General features: G+C 26.2%; 1 protein-coding gene and 1 pseudogene across 2 annotated transcripts; both read right to left on the bottom strand.

Annotated features, from left to right (window-relative positions):
* Positions 1-1,932: 1,932 nt before the first annotated feature.
* On the bottom strand, positions 1,933-3,950 carry LOC114189830 (protein transport protein SEC13 homolog B pseudogene; annotated as a pseudogene). The gene is made up of 2 exons (XR_014996590.1): positions 3,785-3,950; positions 1,933-3,116 (listed from the first exon to the last, which is right to left on the bottom strand). The product of XR_014996590.1 is annotated as a protein transport protein SEC13 homolog B pseudogene (transcript).
* Positions 3,951-6,767: 2,817 nt separating this feature from the next.
* Positions 6,768-13,783, bottom strand: LOC114192478 (EH domain-containing protein 1-like). The gene is made up of 16 exons (XM_028082213.2): positions 13,577-13,783; positions 13,318-13,397; positions 12,522-12,590; positions 12,378-12,435; positions 11,787-11,839; positions 11,666-11,699; positions 11,496-11,551; positions 10,171-10,284; positions 9,755-9,857; positions 9,595-9,644; positions 9,027-9,155; positions 8,678-8,929; positions 8,490-8,569; positions 8,192-8,315; positions 7,486-7,629; positions 6,768-7,182 (listed from the first exon to the last, which is right to left on the bottom strand). The coding sequence occupies exons 1-16, from the start codon at positions 13,659-13,661 to the stop codon at positions 6,997-6,999; spliced, it is 1,617 nt and encodes a 538-aa protein (XP_027938014.1). The 5' UTR covers positions 13,662-13,783; the 3' UTR covers positions 6,768-6,996.
* Between the last annotated feature and the right edge of the window lie 6,331 nt (positions 13,784-20,114).

Below are 20,114 nucleotides of genomic sequence, written 5' to 3'. Positions count from 1 at the left end.
TTAGATAGAAATTTGGGGGAAAAATATATGTAAAACTTTAAGTTTAACTATATGGTCTCTGTTTATAATTCGAGGGAAAAATAAATGTAAAAGTTTAAGTTTAATTATATGGTCTTTGTTTATTCATAACAATATATAAAGAAAATTTTTTCTTTTGTGTCCACATTTTATAATATCAATTATATTCTTTATAATATAATTATTTATTAAATTTTTTAAAATTAACGGTTATTTTTATCTATTTTCTATAAAATTGTTTATCTTTTTTTCTTTTTTTTATTCATCAACAATTAATTTATCTATTCATTTCACTTTATTTTTAATAAATATAAATTTATTTTATATATTAACTTAATAACATTATATTATTATCACCTACTAACATATTATTATTCATATTTAAAAATCGTACACAGACCTGATATTGTATCTGTGTGTACGATAGTTTTTCTTAATTAGTTTTATTTTTTGATATTTTCTTAGCTAGAGAAATATTTGTAATATACTTTCAATATTTATTGTTGTGGTAGTATACTTTTAACATTTACTATTAGGTGGGTAAAACACACATGAAATCTCATCCCAATAGTAAAGAGTATTGAAAGTAAAATCATGAGAAAAACATGGTAACATGCATTTAAAATTAAAAAAAAAAATAAAAAGTTATTTGTACGAAATCCTTAATGATGTAATTTTTTTAGAAGATAAATAATTTTTGTAAAAAAAATTGAAATGCTTTAAGATAAGAGTAGGTGATTTTTTTTAAGATGAAGAATTTTAAAAGAATTTTCAAATTTTCAAATTTTTGAGAGAAATTTAATTATTGAAATTAAAAAATTTTAAACTTTATCTAAAAATTAAAATTTTCAAATTATCTATATTAACTCGTTTTTATTAATCTATGACTCTTGTCTTAATACTTCCTTATTAACTCAACTTTGATCAAAGCATATTATTGTTGTGGTAGTATCCTCTTAGTTTTTGTCAAAATTTCATTGACAAGTTTGTAATTGAACTTTGTTAACTTGATTGGGATCAAGACTTTATCATCTTGGTCAATTTTCGAGCATTGTCAATTCAACCAATTTTGGATCAAGACTTGTTTTAATTTTATGTTAGTTAAAATTGTTCTTTGGTTAACTTAATCAAAGTTATTTTTTAGTTAATCTATGTCAAAGTTAGCATGACTATTTTTTACCAATGTTAATTATGATTTAAAACACTAATAAAGATGTTAAATAGAATATTTATCATATCATATACAAGATCGGAAAGATAAAACTTCAACTATAAAAATGAGTTTCTCTGCGATAATTCTAAAGATTTTGAAAATAATAATAATAAATTATACGTTAAAATCTCTTTTATTATAAAATAATTTATCGTGAAACCACAAATGATTTAAAATCTCATAACAAAATCTACTATTAAATAAAAGCTTAAAACATCTTATATTTTATGTTACTAGATCAAGAACCTAACCAAAAAATAATTTTGCAATTTAAAAATGAGATTTTATACTTCAAGAAATAATGACAACTTCAACATCCATATCTTTTTTCCTCACTTTGGATTTCTTCAATTCTAAGATTTCTTCTCCATCCCCTCTCTCTACCTGTTAAAATTTAATTTTAGATATATACATTTCAAACCCATTTCATGATTATTGTTCATTAAACTTATTTCACTTATGGGGATCATTTCCTAAGTTAAACTGTTACATGACTTTGGAACTACTTCAATTCTAAAGATAATCATCAGCAAAAATGCAGCCCAATCTGTTGCTAGGTTGACTGATATGGTATGCACTGCATAAAAACAAATATATTTATCCGTGCAAGATCAATTATATAGATCACATGATGCTATCACAGGCTTGGTTAAAAAACAAATTCTCAAGGATATTGCACGTAAATGGGGATGGATTAATCATGCGCATTCAAAATTAAATGCAATTTCAAGAACAGAAGCTATTGTCACATTATATACTAGCAAAACATTCTTCTAGTCTCAAAATACCTCGGACTAATGAACTTCATTCTTCCAATCACAGAATATGTAATGGATCACAAACATCAAGGAACTAGCGCTTGATGAAGCAAAATTAATCAACTGTATAATATGCAGGGAAACAAGATGTCAACTATAGTTCAAGAAAAAATTCTAACCATTTTGAAATTAATAAACAAGGCCTGCAAATCACATTCTAAGGCTCCACTGTTGACACCTGTTGCCATTCCCCGTCTACTGCTTCCTTCCACAATGTAACATTGTTGTTCCCATCAGCCACAGCCAGTATGTTTCCTGTCAGTGACCATGAGACCCTCCAAACAGGTGTCTTGAAATCATTCAAAATCTTGCCTTCCCACCGATCACCCTCTTTTGCTACGGTCCATATAACCACTTTACCATCCTGTGATGCACTAGCAATAGTAGATTTAGGTAGCCCTAAATTGGGTGCCCAAGCAACATCTCGAACCCAATCTGAGTGCATATGAAGAGCAGGGAAGCAGTCCATCTTCCACAGTCCATTGTTGAGCTTCCATACCTTCACAGTATTATCACAGCCACCAGAGCACAGTTTTTGCACAGGATCAAGCAACCCTGCACCAACAAGGGCACCAGGTGCTGTTGATGGTGCCCATGACACAGAAGTGACACCGACTGGGTGAGCCTGATCAATCCCTGCAGTGTCCCAGCCACCATCTGCTCTTGCAGTGAAAATAGATATGTTCCCATTTGATGAGCCACAAGCCAAGCAGAGACCCAACTCATGGGGCGCCCATGCAATAGAATTCACAGATGATTTGTGCTCATCAAACACATGAGCTTGAGTCCATTCATTTGGGTTACCCTCCTTCCATACAATGACACGGCCATCATAGGAACACGATGCAAGTAGAGAACCAAACTTAGGGTGAGCCCACACTACTTGCCAAACAGGTCCTTGGTGACCAGTCAATGTTGCTAGATGCTGAGAGGCCGTGTTGCTCACTCCAATTATCTTAATTGTGTGATCTGATGAAGCTGTTGCCAGCCTCTTACCATAGTAATCCATCGCAACATCATGTACCGTGTCTTGGTGACCCGTTTCAACCTTCTGAGAAGGCATATTTCTGCTATCAAACACACACACACACGCACAATGCAAACAGTTAGTTTCAAACAACATTTTGCAAGTAAAACTCATAGTCTAAACTAAACCCAGTGTCAACTAGTCACTTTCAATGTAGAAAAGCTAAAACAGATATCAAATAAAAGACAATGAAGGAGTAATAAAATCATAAGCATAAGATTCAATACCAAATACACAAATCTATAACATTTTCCAAGCACGCAACTCATCAGACTTCAGAAAACAATTCGCTACACATAATAATAAATCCATCAACAAAAACATAATACCCATGCTTATTCCCAAGGTGATGGAAAGTGAAAACCAAGCCAAAGGTTTTAAATTTTTAAACAAATATTCATCGATTTTAGCATTGAATAAAGCGAAACACAATTCCGTGCAAATCAAGATCTATAAATGATCATAGAATCGCAAGCAATTCGAAATATTATAAACATCAAACCCTGTAAATTAAAAAGGAAAATTGGGGGGAAATGGTTAATCTTTAAAAATAAACTGATCTGGCGAGAAAAATGTGGGTGAAGTGAGGAAATTGTCCCAAAAGAAAGAGAGATATATCCAATAAATAAGAAGGATCGCAAAAATGAGTACGGAATCAGAAGATCTAAGTTGGAATTTGAATAGATCGAGATAGAATAGAGAAGGGACCTGAGAAAGACAAAGAGAAAGTGAAGGAGCCAAGGGTGGCTGCCGGAGTTGCCGTGGACGGTGGCGCGAGTAAGGGTGGCCGGTGAGTGTAAGATGAGATATAACGAAAAACTGAAACTGAAGAACAGGATTTCTTATAACCAATGGACAAATATTTTTTTATACCGGTGAACCATTCTATGACCATTGTTTAAATATACATTCTCATTTTCATTTTACCTTTTAAATATTGTTTTTTTAAATTAAAATAATTATCTTACTGATTTTTTTTATGAGATATTATTTAATTATATTTTTATTTGATATATTTTTAAATTTAAATATTTTTTAAACTAAAATAACTACTAATAATAAAAAATTACTTAAATAAATAAAAATATCTATAATAAAATTATAAAAATCATTTATAATTAACTTTATAAAAATGATAATAATTTAATATTTTTATTATAAAAAAATAAATACCTGTAACACAATTAAAGTATTAATGTAAGAGTTAAATATATTTTTGTCCCTTAATTTTTAGTAAATTTTAAAATTAGTCTATTTTGAAATTTTAGACCAATTTAATCTTTCTTTTTTGAAATACGTAAATTTAGTTATTTTAATTAAATTTTGTTAAATTTATTTCATATTTCAAACGCGATATAAATAACACTATTCATAAAATATTTTTAAATTTAGTTATTTTAATTAAATTTTGTTAAATTTATTTCATATTTCAAGCGCGATATAAATGATACTATTCATAAAATATTTTTTTTTTATCAACAACAAAGATATAAGAATCATGAATACATAAGAATTTAAATTGAATGATAAAAAATGAATGATTGCAGTTTCATTGAGATCGTAAGAAATTATGAATTCATGTAGGATTTTACCCAATTTTTAGTGATATGTATAAATTGACAAATTTTTATAAAAAACTATTATATAACCGGTGGATGGATTAAAAAAACACAATATATATATATATATATATATATATATATATATATATATATATATATATATATATATATATGATAATGAATATCTCAATAGTAGATTTACTCTATTAATTAAATTATTTAGGTATTAAGTAAATTCGGTTATATGGATGAAAGAAATATACACAAGCACACTAATATGATTTAGATAGAGTCCTTTCAAACTTAAAACTTTTATACAATATAAGAAAATCAAGAAACTACACCATATATTATATCTATGTACATCACTTCAAAACATAGAACTTCATTCATAACCCTCATCCTACTAACTAAAATCACCTCCACCTATAACCTCATATGCCCATGCCATAGAAGCGGTCATTGCAAAAGAAGACACAAACACAAACAACAGAGGAGGATAAGTTAATAATAACTTAAGAAGACATAAACATTTATGGCATAAATATTATAACAATAATCTAACATACCAATTTAACCAACACAATATTCCACACATCACAACACAATTCTCATCCATATTCATATACATAATCTATACTTAATTATTTCAGACTCTAGAAGCTTTGCCTTGTCATGTAAAATGAAATCCTAAAATGTTACAATTCCAGTAATATGGTTGTCCTTCTCATGACAATGTGAGTTCACTTATAGCCTAAAAGAAAAGGAATACACAACCCTAAGACCAACTATAGGAACCTCCTTTCCTCTTTGCCACCTAGTAAAGTATAAGGATACCTTCCAAATGAGTGTTCCGAGTAAATACATCACACTATACTCACATGTCATACCCTTCCTCCTTAGGAACAATATGACCATATAATTCAATTACAACATTCAATTAATATATCACACTCATTTATATTGGAACACTTCCTTGAAACATTTACCTCAAACCCATTGTTGGAAGTCTCACATTGGCTAGAGATAAGGTGATTTCATAGTGCAAACCTCACCTTATAAGTCAGTTTTGGGGGATTGAGTTAGGTTTAAAGTCCACTTCTTAACACCCATAATAATTCTCAGCACAATTTCTTCTTAAATAAAGCACCTTTGAAATTCATAGACTTGTCCAATAAAATTACACCCTCACTTGGACTCGAAGACTTCACATTTAGCTTAAATCTTTTAAGATATTATAGTATTTTTTTATAGCAATCACCATTGTTCTAAAGTCATTTTCTAAGTTCCCACTTATAACATACAATTCTGAAAAAAAAAATATAAGATGACTTTTATTTGTTTCTTGTCGTATAAATTCACTCTTTGAACATGATTAGGAAGGCATTTTTTATTTTGTTGTTTATATAGTCAAAATAAATAAAAAGAAGTATTTTACACCATTAATAATGATACTTTTAATCACATTTTACAGAAAATGATTAACTATAAGTTTAAATACTATTTTGGTCCTGGTTTGGTCCAATTTGTTCAGTTTGATCCCTTTTTTTGCGCATTCAATTTGGTCCATGTTTTGTTAAATCATGTTCAATTTTATCCTTTTAATTGACACCGTTTTAATTGAAAATGATAGAGTGTACATGCGGACACTGTTCATATTAGGTGGATTATTTTAATAATGATTGTTTCGGTTTTGTTCAAATAAGTCCCTATTTTAAAAATTTAACAACTTAAATCTACTAACTAGGTTTTCAACTTTTAGAAAACTTTTTACCTAGCTATTTTAAATATAGTTAACATTTAAAATAAATATGAGAGACAATTTCTTATTAATCAAGTTAAATTGGTTTTGTTAAATCAAGTTAACATCTAAGTATTTAATAAAATTGAATTCTATAAGAGTCCTCAAAATTATAACCGAGATATAAAATAATGTATCCTAACATTTTACAAGATAGAATTTTTCGATTTTAATTTATGAAAGGTTGGAAAACATTTTTCCATACTTAGGAAAATAAATAGTAAACATTTCTTTGAATGATATTAGAAATTAGTGACATTAGACATTTTACTATGTTAAAATGTTAGTAACAAGTATTTCAATAAAGTTAACAACACAGTAAGGAATATATATTATAACAACAAAATTCCCTTATTATAGTCATTAAAAAAGACATCATATTAGTACATGTCTTACATAGTTTCATCTCAAAAAGTGTTGATGAAGCCATTGCATAACTTTACAAAAATGTTGATGCATATTAATAATATTAATACGCATCAGTTATACATAAAGATTTACTTTGGCAAGCACATTGCTGTTTATTTATTTATTTTTCTCATAAATGATTTAACTAATTAGCCATATGGATTTCTGAATGTAGTCAAGAGTTTTGGAATATCGTGGGCAAGCATATCTTCCACTGTCTGAATCATCTTTTTATTCAATCTTTCAAATTTGTCGATGTTATAACAGCTCAACGTCTCTTTGAATTGCTCAACATCTGGAAAGTCACCAGCTGGTAGATGAAACTCCCTTTGTATCTGATTACAATTTGTGTTATTTATACATTAGCTTTCAATTTTCAAGAATTATCATAACTATGCATGTGACAGGTGATTTAGTGGTTAGATGGAAGGAAAGGGAAGAAAAAGTCGTAGATTTGATTCTTCTTGATACTTCTTACTAACAATTTGGAGAAATAAGGTCGGTTTGGTAGATATAGAAGAGAGGATAAGAGAAGTTATAAGTTTAATTTTTCTACGCTAACAAAAACTAACGATTAGCATTTGCCGATAAAAAAAAAAATGCATGTGAGTTGAGTCTATATAAAGCCAAATTCATACCTTTACAAATTCATCATCCAAATTATCAATGAGTTTTTGTTGAGCTTTGGCTTTTCCTATCATAGAGGGCATTTGCTTCTTAAGATGACCCATAATGTAAGCATGTATGACAGCAGATCTAGCTCGTTTTACAAATTCATTGATCTACAATATGAAAAAAAATGTTAATCAAAAGAGTCACATTGATAAGTAAATAAATCACAATAACGATTAACTTGAAACTAGGATCTAAGAGAGTAATGGTCTATTGTAGCAATTATTAAAGGTATACCAAATCAAAAATAAGTAAGATTTTATCTTATGAAACTTTTTTATCACAAAATAATAAGTATTAGTTTTGTTCCGATCTCAAATCCGATGATAGATCGTTGTAAATCAGCATACATTCAAGATATTGTCCATTTTAAAGTGGAGACTTTATTACAGTTTTGCCTTGAAAGATACTTCGAATATTGAAAAAAGGAAGATGTATTTAAACCGTTTCAAACCTCAATATTTAAGTAATGTGAGACTATTGGATATGGTAAGACAGTTTTCCTTCCCAAATGTTTCATGACAAAAGTTATATAAAGAAGTATATCAAACTCACAAATTTGTATTCTTTGGCAATATTTTTTTCATCAAAATAGATTTTAACAAAGAGGAGTACATAGAATAATCCTAAAGCAGTAGATAGATTACAATGAAAATTATAAGTAAAACTCACTTTACGATCACAAGCTTTCTTTGGTATATCTTTTAGATCTGATAGAAGATCATCTTGTTCTTTCTGAAATAATTCATTTTCAAGTGGACAAATGGAATCAAGTACAGATCTCTCGTTGAAAGAACTGCAGAAAAAAAAAAGGTTTTAACATAAAAGGATAAGATAATTTTATATGATAATGAATGAAACAAAAGTGTAACCAAATCTAAATTATACAAGAATGCAAATAACAAATGTGAAAGTTCATTACATTTTCAAGGTGTAGAAGTGAACACATACAAATTATAAAGTGACTTACCCAATATATACACGCATGACTTCAGGAACATTTAATACCTTCCCAAGTGACCACATTAATGCACCATATATTCTCATTAGCTACAACATTGGATCATACAAAAATATAAAAATATAAGCCAAATTTTACCTTAAATAAAATCACATTAGATTAAGTAAAATTAAAATATGAGTGATGTGTGTTTTTACTTGTTGAGGATCAACTTGATCTGCCTTATTTAAAACCACTCGAATTTTGTCATCGTTTCCTCGTAGGGATGATATCACACGCTTGAACTCATCGCTAACGTCAAGTTTGTGAGGATCAAACAAAAGGAGTATCAAGTCACATTTAGCAGCAAACCATGATGTTACACCAGTAAAGTCATATTGTCTTTGTGTCCTTTGTTTTTCTCCAGATAAAACTCCAGGGCTATCAACAAATGTGATGTAGTCCAATAACTTTCAACAATTCATACAAAATGAGAGAGTTAGGTTTTGAATGCTACAAAATAAATATCTTAGATTTTATTTTGATATAGGTATAAAAGATTCTTACAGGATGAGGCATTTGAGAACACTCAAATTTGGACAAAAATGATGTCCCAAATGTGGTAAGACCACTGAATGGCATGTCTGCTTGGACGGCCACAGTGTTGCCAGGAATGCTTCTTTCATCAGGTCCAGACTATGCAAAAAACAACTACAATTACTTCTTCAAAACTCAATAACAATTGATTTTCCAAGATAACTGTAATGGTTAAATATGTCTTTAATTCCTAACTTTGATATGAGATTAGAATTCGTACATTTTGACTCCTAAACTTTAAAAGTAAATACAGTCTTCCTAATTCAACTGTGTTCATTTCTTTTAGGTGTCAAACTTATTTTAAAATGTATTTGAGTTGTTTATACTGTTTTGACCGTTTCAACTCAAATGTCAGTCTGGAACATCGTTTAACAAACTCAAAAAAATCAACGACATTAGATTAAAATGACTACATCAGTTCATTTTTAGAGTTTGATATTCAAAATATATTAAAATTTAGGACAAGAGCGAATTCTAATTTCACATCAGATATAAGGACCAAAATATAACAAAGTTAGAGTTTAAGGTATACACATACCATAACAACAACAAACCTATCGGTTGTTGGTTCTGGTCCAATGTGAGCTCCTAATAACATTGGTGAGGAAAACAAATCACTAATACAAATTGCATAACTTGTGTGAGCAATTTCAAATATGTATTATAGACGTAGAATTTGAGGTTGGAGAATCACTTACCTGGATAAGTAGTTCTAAGCATATGTTTAATGAATGTTGTTTTTCCAGTGGAATATTGACCCAAAAGTAGAATCATAGGTTTGGCATCAAAATCACTATTTGTCTGTAATAAATAAAGAATAGTAATCAATAAAAAAATATTAATTGCATATTTATAAATGAGTTTAGATTCTTTATTAATTTTTTTGATGTTATTTTCTGTTCAGCATTAAAAATACACTGTATTGATATTTTAAATATCTTTTTAATATATTTTAAAACATCAAAATTAGTGTATTATGAAGATACAGTAGAGAAACACTAAAAAAACTCAACAGAGAATCAACATTCTTTATAAATGGTGTTCATTATATGAGTGAGTAAACAATTGAATTAAGTTTTTTATTAAACAAAAACAAATAGAATGACCTACTAACCAAAAAAGGAGAGACAAAATCGTTGTATTGGTATGCAGTTTCTAAAGGCTTCAACTTTTGAAGGTAAAGTTTCTTCAAACCATCTATAACTGAGGTCACTGAAGCCGCAGACACCTGTGAACATATTCTAAAAATTAAAATTAAAGATACTAGAAGAAAATTAAAGGTTAAAAGAACAAGTAATTATTACTTAATTACTTCCTTTTACACATACTTATAAAAATATTAGAAGAATAAAGAAATGAAATCATAACTTGTTAGTGCAAGGTATTTACAATTTCATTTTATTGTTACATCAAATATCTTTTGTTAAATGTTCCTTCAAAGAAATCTTTTATTTAATTCAAGTAGAGTTGTCAAAATGGGTTGGAAGCCGCAAATCAACCCGGCTCATCACGGGTTCAGACTGAGTTGGGTTGAAATTTTCTTACAAATTTTAATACGGGTTGATTTTTTACCCGACTCACCTAGAATCCGGCTCACCTGGGTTGAACCTGTGATGAACCGGGTTGGCTCACCAACCCACAAATTAAGGGTCACACAAGTGTTTTTTTTGTTAAATTGGGCTTTGCATTTGGGTAATTTTAAGTTGTTTTTTTTAGCCAACACATAGATAATTTATACTTTTGTGATTTTGGTTTGTATTTGGATTGTATTAAAATTTATTTAGATTTTAAATAGAATTATAATTTAGTTTTGACTGAAAAAAATTTGTATTTTTTAATTGAGTGAACCTATGAGCCAACCCGTTTAATCCACCAACCTGTGGTGGATCGGGTCGGGTTCAAATTTTTTTGGCTCGCTAATAAGTGAATCGGGTTGGATTAGTTCACTAAATAATCAACTCATGATGGATCGAGCCAGGTCAGACAGGATTACCCGTTTTGACAGCTTTAAATCCAAGGAAAACTTGACATTATTTTATGTTCTTATACAACAAGTATATTGAAGTAATGTATGACTTTATTCCCCATATAAAATTAAAACTCTAACATAGTCTTCAATCTAAAGTAACTCTCATTAGGTTAATCTTCAATGTAGAGCCATAAAACAATTAACTTATATTTTAAATAAATCTTCACAAGTTCTTAGACCCATAACAGCATAGAAAACCTAATACATAATTCAAAGATAAATAAAATCACTAGATTTTTTTCTCTACTCATACATAAGTTTAACATGTTTGAGTGAATTATCTAAACAATATTAATTATAAAGTTAAGGCAGCAAAAGATGAACAATATTAAGTAACAAACTATTTTCCAAATCATGTTAATTCTAAAGAGCTAGAAATGAAGTACCAATCAAAGTGACAAAATGTTTACCTCTTTTTTCGACTTTGTATGAAACCAATTACTCGAGGGTGATGGTTGAGGACTAACTGTATTAGTGAGTGAAATCGATAAAAAAAAAAATAAAGAAAGAAAGAAAAAGAAAAAGAAAAAAGAAAGTAATATAAATGAATGCACTTGTTAATTAAACTAGTATACATTACCACTTAAATCTTTACTATTTTTGCGTTTTTTCTTCTGCATTAACAAAACCATTTAATTAATGATAAATCATATCACTAAATGAATGTATATAGAATCAACAAAATAAAATAAAATACTTACTGCAACTAATGCATCCAAACCCTCCATTGTGGGTGGTTTTACATATTTCATAGCTGAAATAAAAGTCAATTATATGTTATTAACTTTTATAATGTAAAAATTTAATGAGTGACAAAAATGAAAATACAAAATTTTAATGGGTTAAATATGTTTTTGTCCCTCCTTAAATTTCAGTGAATTTTGGAATTAGTCTATTTTCGAAATTTTTTACCAATTTAGTCTTTCATCTTTAGAAATATGTGAATTTAGTTCTTCTTACCAAATTTTGTGAAGTTTATTTGATATTTTAAACGTATTTTATGATAATATTTGAGTTAACATTAAAGCGAAAATGTGTCAAACGGTGTAAACAATTAAAATACTATCATGAAATGCACTTGAAACGTCAGATAAACTTAACAAAATTTGGTTAAAATGACTAAATTCACGTATTTTTAAAGATAAAAGACTAAATTGGTCAAAATTTTTGAAGAGAAACTAATTCTAAATTTCACTAAAACTTGAGAGATGAAAAACATATTTAACCTAATTTCAATCAATGCAGACAACAAAACTAATAAACCAAACAACATAAAAACAAACAGAAGTTACCATCACTAGTTAGTAGATCATGTGTTATTGAGTATCCACATTGTCCTAAAGAAACAAGCTACAAATGAAAATGGATTAGGTTTTGCAAATTGGTAAAAAAATTTAAAAAAATATACTTTCTGAAGAAAAGAATTATTTTTCTACCTGCATAGCAATGACAAATTCCCTGAAACCTAGATATCCTTCTCGTCTTGCATCTGCAATGGCCCATACCTTATTTTAATAAAAGAGAACAATGAAAAAATAATTAGTTATAAGGAAGAAAAAAAAATATTAAAACAAAGATGTAAAAAATATCAGATAATGTAACTTAAATAAATAACTCATACTTTATTTTGAACACTATGGAAAAAATTGTATCTTAAGTAAACTTTTACCTATACAAATTTACAAGTTTTCAAAAGAATAAAACGTGCATATATTTTCTATTACTTTATGGGATATTTTTTTATCATACATTACTAATAAACATCTTATTAGATTAATATTGTATATTACCAAATAAAACTCCAAATATGATTATAAAATATAGAAGATCTTAGGTCAACTAGATATATGATCAAATTAAAATATATATAAATGAATACAATTATCATTTTACAAAGTTGGTTTTTGTGAAAATGGAATAAAAACATAAACTTACTTTATAATATAAAATAACATTACCTATAGCTATAATATTGCATATAAGTTTTATCCTTTTAAAAAATGACCCAACAGGAATATAATAAGCATTTTTAATTCACAACAAAATGAGTACATTAAGTAAGAAGGAAATAAATAAATGAAGAAAAATACAATTAATTTATTCGTTATAGATGTGAAAAAGGGCAACCATGATGTGTGATCAAGCACTTTAAAATGTCTCAACTTCAATCCAAAAATACATTTTCCTTTTTAATTTCCAATGCATAAAATAAATCTATAAAAATACAAAAACCTGTTTTAATTCTTGTCGTGACAAGTTTGACATGGCAAAAAACTTGATGGCTTCTTTTCCTGTAAAGCGACCATCTCCATCTGAACACACCAAAATGCAGAATAATAATCTCTTGCAAAAGGGTTAAATACATACAAATACAATTATTTTGCATAACACAATCAAAAAATGAGAAATTAAGAAACAAATATACAAACATGGGAAAACAAGTAACACCATGTGGATTTCAATTATGATAAAAGAGAATGAAGATTGAAACCTGCATCTACATAATTGAACCACTCTTCATATAAGGCTTGATAGTCTTCAAAACTTGAATTGATTGGTACTATCTCAAGTCCCATGATAAGAATAATACAAAAATATTATTCTTTTTTTTTTTGTTTTATGATTTTGGGTAAGATGTGAAGAGGGGTTGCAGATGCATGGGAAGGGTTGGTTACAAGAGAAGGGATAGCAATGATGTTGTTGCAAAGAATATATGATACAAAGTTAGGGTTTTTATACTGTGAATGTTGATGTTGAATGCTAAGAAATGTGCTCAGAACCTACAATTGAAATTTCCATTAATAACTCTGCATACGTTAAATGAGGAAACTGTCTTCAAGTTTTTTTGTTTTGTTTTGAATTAGTATTTTTACCCGTGCAACGCACACGGGATATTGAATTTTAAAATTAAAAATTACAGTACATTTATTAAATTAATTTGAAATTATAAAAATATAATTAAATTTAATATAAATTTTATTTTATAAAATTCAATAATAATATTTTAATTGATTTTATAATAAAAATGTATTTAAGTTATTTATATATATTTTTAATAAAATGTATTATATATAATTATTTTAAATAATATATTAAGATTTAGATAATTAAAATTAAGAAATCAAATTTAATTTTGAATGAAATATTGAGTAAAAAATGTAGAAAAATATAATAGTTGTTTCTCTAATAATAAAAATGATGGATGATATAGAAATTGTTGAGTAGACTTAATAAAAATACAAACATTAGACGATACAAAAAATGTGAAGAGTAAGCGAGATAAAACTACAAATGATAGATCGTGCAAATAAATGTAGATCATGCAAATAAATGTAATGTTTAGTTAGTCAGATAGTACTCAATCTCTTCAGATGTGTCAGTTTGGTACTCACTTTTAAAAATGTGTCAATCGAATCCCAACTTTTGAAAAAATGTCTCAATTAGGTTCTTTTCACTCTTGTAAGTCGTTTTAAATATCGATACCATTAATGGCGTTAATATTTTTTTCTCAAAGGGACCTGATTGAGACATATTTTCCAAAGTTAGGACCCAATTGACACCTTTGTAAAAGTGGGTATGAAACTGACATATCCAAACAAAAGTGAGTATTATCCGACTAATTACACCTAAATATAAATAGTAGATTCTTTAAAGATACAAATGTTAGACTGCAAACAAAATATAAATAGTAAACAATCAAAACTTACAAAATGTAGACTATGTAGACAAATATAAATAGTACACTATGCAAAAATACAAAGGTTAGACATTGATAGACTCTTCTATCGGAGTCCTTTTTTTACAATTTTTTTGGATTTTAAATTTCAAATTTTAACTTTGCTCCCATATTTCATAGCTTTTAAAATTTAGAATTTAAATTCAAACTTTATTATTATATATTTTGAATTTCAAATTTGACAATATATATCCTAATTTAGAAAAAAAATATTGAAATCGACATTATTAGTGATTTTTATATCTTTAAAAATTTTAAGAATGTATAATTTTAACTTGTAATGATATACCAATGTCTATGTTATAAAAATTATTTTTTAAATTATTGTTTAAGTTTGTGTAAAATGTCAAAAAATATGTGAAAAATATTTAAAAATATTTAACAATTCATATTTAAATTTTACAATTATTTATTTATTATTTTACACTATATTTTAATTATTTTTACTATTATTATTATATTAGGACTAATATGTTAATATATTATTATATTATTAAAAACCATAGATTTTTGTTCCTAAATATTATATTACTTGTTTATTTTCTATATCATATTTTTAACTTTTATTGTTTTTAATTGTGAATATTAATGTATTTCCATTAAATTTTTTTAATTTATCATTTTTCATATTTTGATAATATATAAAATACGGACCTTTCTTATAAGTTAAAAATATTTGAAAGTTGTTTAGAGACATTATAAGAATCTATTGAAAAACCTACACTATTTTACAATTTTTTTTAATGTTAAAATTTAAATTTTATTGGTATATTTTTTGTTTAATTAGTCAAATAGTACCATTTTCATTCTAAAGTTTCAGTTTGGTAATTGCTTTTAGAGAAAATGTTACTGTATATACTTCGAATTCCAATTTTCACAATATATGAATTTTAATCTTGCAATAATATTGAAATTGAAATAGTTAATTATTTCCATATCTTTAAAAGTTTAAAAAATTTATAATTTATAATTTTTACCTTATATTTTAATTATATTAATATTATTATATTTTATACTTACATTGTTACATATTATTATATTTTATAATATATTATTATATCATGGGTCATCAAATTTTTTGAATATTTGAATTTATATATTTTTATCAGAAATATTCAAGTATTTATTACAAAAATTAACTTTTTGTATATATTTTTCATTTTAAATGTTAAATTTAATTTTTTTTTATCACATTCTATTTTTTTTTACTGTCCGTTACGATTTCAAATTTGAATCCAAAATTTATTAATATTATTATATGTATTATGATTAATTTTTCACAACTTAAAAACGATATTATTTTCAATGAATTAATTTTGAAATTTATTCTAAAAACACAGGAAGGAATATATTACCTAATATTATCTACTGCTTTATGTTTACAAAAATCAACTATAAGAAAAGTTCAATTTCGAAGGACATTAAATGAGAAAAAAAAATAGTTTCCAATGTAAATTCAATGTAATATAATATTATATAAAAATATAAAATGATAATATTACATTAATCCTACATAAATATAAATTTATTCTTAAATTAATATTTAAATTTAATCATAAATTGATATAAAGTTAAGAATACAACCATAATCAGTATTATTAGATCAATCAGTTTTCAAACACGTTAATAGAAGAAGATTTTGGTTTCCAATGCAATATTTTAAAACCATAATTGATATAAAGTTAAGAATACAACCATAATAAGTAATATTAGATCAATCGGTTTTCAAGCACATTAATAGAAGAAGATTTTGCATTTTGTATTAATCATTAGCGATAAATAAAGAAGCATATAACATCTCAAAAAACATGATGAACGTAAGTGTTGATTTATAAAGTTTATTCAATAAGCTACGTTAAAATTTAAGAAGATTTTTGAAAACTGTATAAAGCTCTCTTAAAAAGGTAGGTGGATTTTTAAAATATTTTCCATTTAAAATTTTAATACAATAAATTCATATATAACATTGCAATGAGAAACACAAAAAGTTGTTGGTTTCTAATATTTAATGTTATTTAATGACAAAGACATTCATCTGTGAGAAGTCGTAAAAATATATCTTGGAAGTAGGTTGGAAGAAACTGAAAAGTTCTTTAAGAGGTTGAAAAAATATAGCTTGGAAGTAGTGTTGGAAAAAACTGGAAAATTGTTTTAATTCTTAACATCTTTATATTTTTGGAAGATGAAAAGTAGATTTTGAAAAATATAAAAATATTTTTCAGTAAGCTAGGTAAAAAAAACAAAGTCTTAATTTTTAATTTGGTAATTAAATATATTTAAGGTAACTAATTTAAAGAAACTATTAACTTATCAGATTTTAAGAAAAGTGTAATATGTAATGACTATTTTTAAAATAAATTAATAAAATACATAATTTTTCTGTAGAAGAGGAGAAAATATTAATACTTATATAAAAAATATTTGTTAGTTATAAATCTTTCTTCTACTTTAAACTTTTTAAAAGTCTATGTTATCATTAATGAGACAAATTCATGGAGTCAGAACTTTATTTTAATTTTGTTTGTTCAAAAATTTAAAAACTTGGATTATGCCTTTATAATTTGTATTTATTATAAAAATAAAATGTAGTTTATGATTTGCATTTACTTCACTATAAAAATTCTGAAATAGTAAATATTATTTTATCAAATAAGATTTAATATTATATTTTAAAGTATTCACTCTTCATTCTACAAAACATTTCAGTCATGTAATATTCGTAAATTCCACACAAAATCCTAATTAATTTATTATTTTACGTTCTTTAATTAGATTTATTTTATAAAAATTAGCTACCATCTCCAAGAAACTTTGTAAAAGTTTCTAAAGTTGTTATTTTATCATATTTACTTCAAAATATTAATTATGAAGACCATCAATGATGTATATTTTGGGACAATGCCATTAGAACTCAAAACAGTATTGTTAGCTTTGCAATTTTATATAATTATATATTAGATTATATACTATTAGAGATTTTGGTCATTCAAAATGACTTTTACTCTATGGGAATGTGAGAAGATTTTTAGACCCCGTATAAAAGTTTTTCAAGAAGGTATGTAGATTTTTTAAAATATTTTCCATTTAAAATTATAATACAATAAATTCAAATATAACATTGTATTGAGACACTAAAAAAGTTGTTGGTTTCTTCATAATTAATGCTAATTTAAATTGATTATAAAAATGTGTTGGAAGAGACAAATTTTTATCTTGAAAGTAGTGTTGAAAGAAACTGAAAATTTGTTTTTATTCTCCTAAACATTTTTTAATTTCTGGAAGATGAAAAGTATTTTTTGAAAAGTATTAAAAGCATATCTAGCAGGCCAAATAAAAAAAAGTTTTAATTTTTAATTTGGTAAATAAATGTATTTAAAGTAAATAATTTTATTTGCATTTTTTATTAATAAGAAATTATTAATTAATCAGATTCACAAAAGTGTAATATGTAATATTATTTTTAAAACAAAAATTAAAAAAATAACTAATTTTGTCTATAAAAAAGGAGAAACTATTAATATTTATGTAAAAATATTTGGTAGTTATCATTATGTGTTCTTTTAATTTTAATTTATTAATAATTTTTGTACTTTGAAATTTTTAAGACGTGGGACTGGAATGAGGAAGCAAACAAATATATTTCATTCATGGATTTAACTTATTAAACTTTAATAAATATTTATTGAAGCATGAGCTTTATTTCAATTTTGTTTGTTGAAAAATTTAGAAAATTTAGATTTTACCTCGATTTGCATTTATTTTAAAAATAAATTGTAACTTATGATTTCCATTTACTTCACTATTATAATTCTTAAACAGTAAATATTATTGTATCAAATAACATAAAAATTATATTTGAAAGTATTCACTCTCAAAACTACGAAACATTTCAGTAAATATCGTGTAATATTTTGTAAATTCCACACCAAATTCTAATTAATTTATTGTATTACCATTTTTAGTTTAATTTATTTTAAAAACAATAGTTACTTTCTCTAAAAAACTTTGCAAAGGTTCCTAAAATGTCATCTTATGACACTTACTGCTCCAAAACATTAATTATAAAGACCACCAATTATGTTTTTTTGGGACATGACACTCTTTTACTATAATAAATGAATGTTGTATATTCCAATACATGTCTGGAAATCTAATCTACACATATGAACCCATATGAGTATCCTTGAAAGAAGATAAGTTGTAAATTGTAGACGTAGCAGCGTTCTTTGAGTGTGAAGAGAGGTACCGGTAATCAAAGCGTGTTAGTGATAATAATATTACGTAGAGCAATCATAATTATCATCTTGAGAAGTGTTGATAACTCTGGACAGTGCAATTAATTTTATCTTGAGAAGTGAAAACCATAATGAAGAGAAATTTAAAAAAATGAAACTCTCCTTGGTTGGCGATTTAGTATTTAATATTGGAATATGAAAACATTTAATAATTAAAACGTGTAGTAGATGATATAGCAGTTTAATCATCATTATCTCGAGCAGTGCGAGATTTAATGCATTTGAATACTGATTGACACACGTTGTCATCATTATCTCGAGCAGTGCAAAATTTAATGCATTTGAATATTGATTGACACGTTGATTTGGAGATAATTCGAACCACTTTTTGGAGGCGTTGGAATACAAAAAGTTTTTTAAACAGTCATTTTAAATTTATTTTTCCATAAAAATTGATCTTAAATTCTTCTGAGTATGAAAATGGTGAAAAATATTTTAATTATTTTATAACTTATATTATTTTAATAATAATAATTATTATAGTTATTGTATTTCACTGACTTTTAAATTTCCAATTTATATGGAATGATAATTAATGTTAATTAATTCAATTTCTAATTAAAACTAATTTATATTGACTAAAATGAAGTCGAACAAAATCTAATAAAAAAAGGAAAATACATATAATAAAAGAGAATAAAATATAACTTTTATATTGAGATATATAATAACTGCATACAAAATAAGAGTCCAATTGAAATCTTCTTATATATTGATATATATAAGAAGTTCAAACAAAATTACATACAAAATTTTCAACTTTAATACCAAAAAAATGGATAAAGAACTTTGATATCTCTGCTTGTTCTTTCACTTTCAACTTCAAAAAACAATTCAAGGTGATCCTCTGCAGAGAGTTGATGATCTCCATAGAAAGATCTTAGTTGGTTCCAGCCTTGGGTAATCATTGAAGTGTGAATATCCATGTTGTAAGTAACATGGTGAACATTACTTTGGTAATCAACAACAATCCATTTAGTAGCAAGGTCCTTCCAACA

Source organism: Vigna unguiculata, chromosome 7 (assembly GCF_037176805.1).
Source record: "Vigna unguiculata cultivar grain cowpea cultivar isolate G323 ecotype 2 chromosome 7, ASM3717680v1, whole genome shotgun sequence".
Classification (NCBI taxonomy): Eukaryota; Viridiplantae; Streptophyta; class Magnoliopsida; order Fabales; family Fabaceae; genus Vigna; species Vigna unguiculata.
The sequence above is the reverse complement of the archived record's forward strand: the minus strand, read 5'-3'. Positions and strand labels throughout refer to the sequence as shown.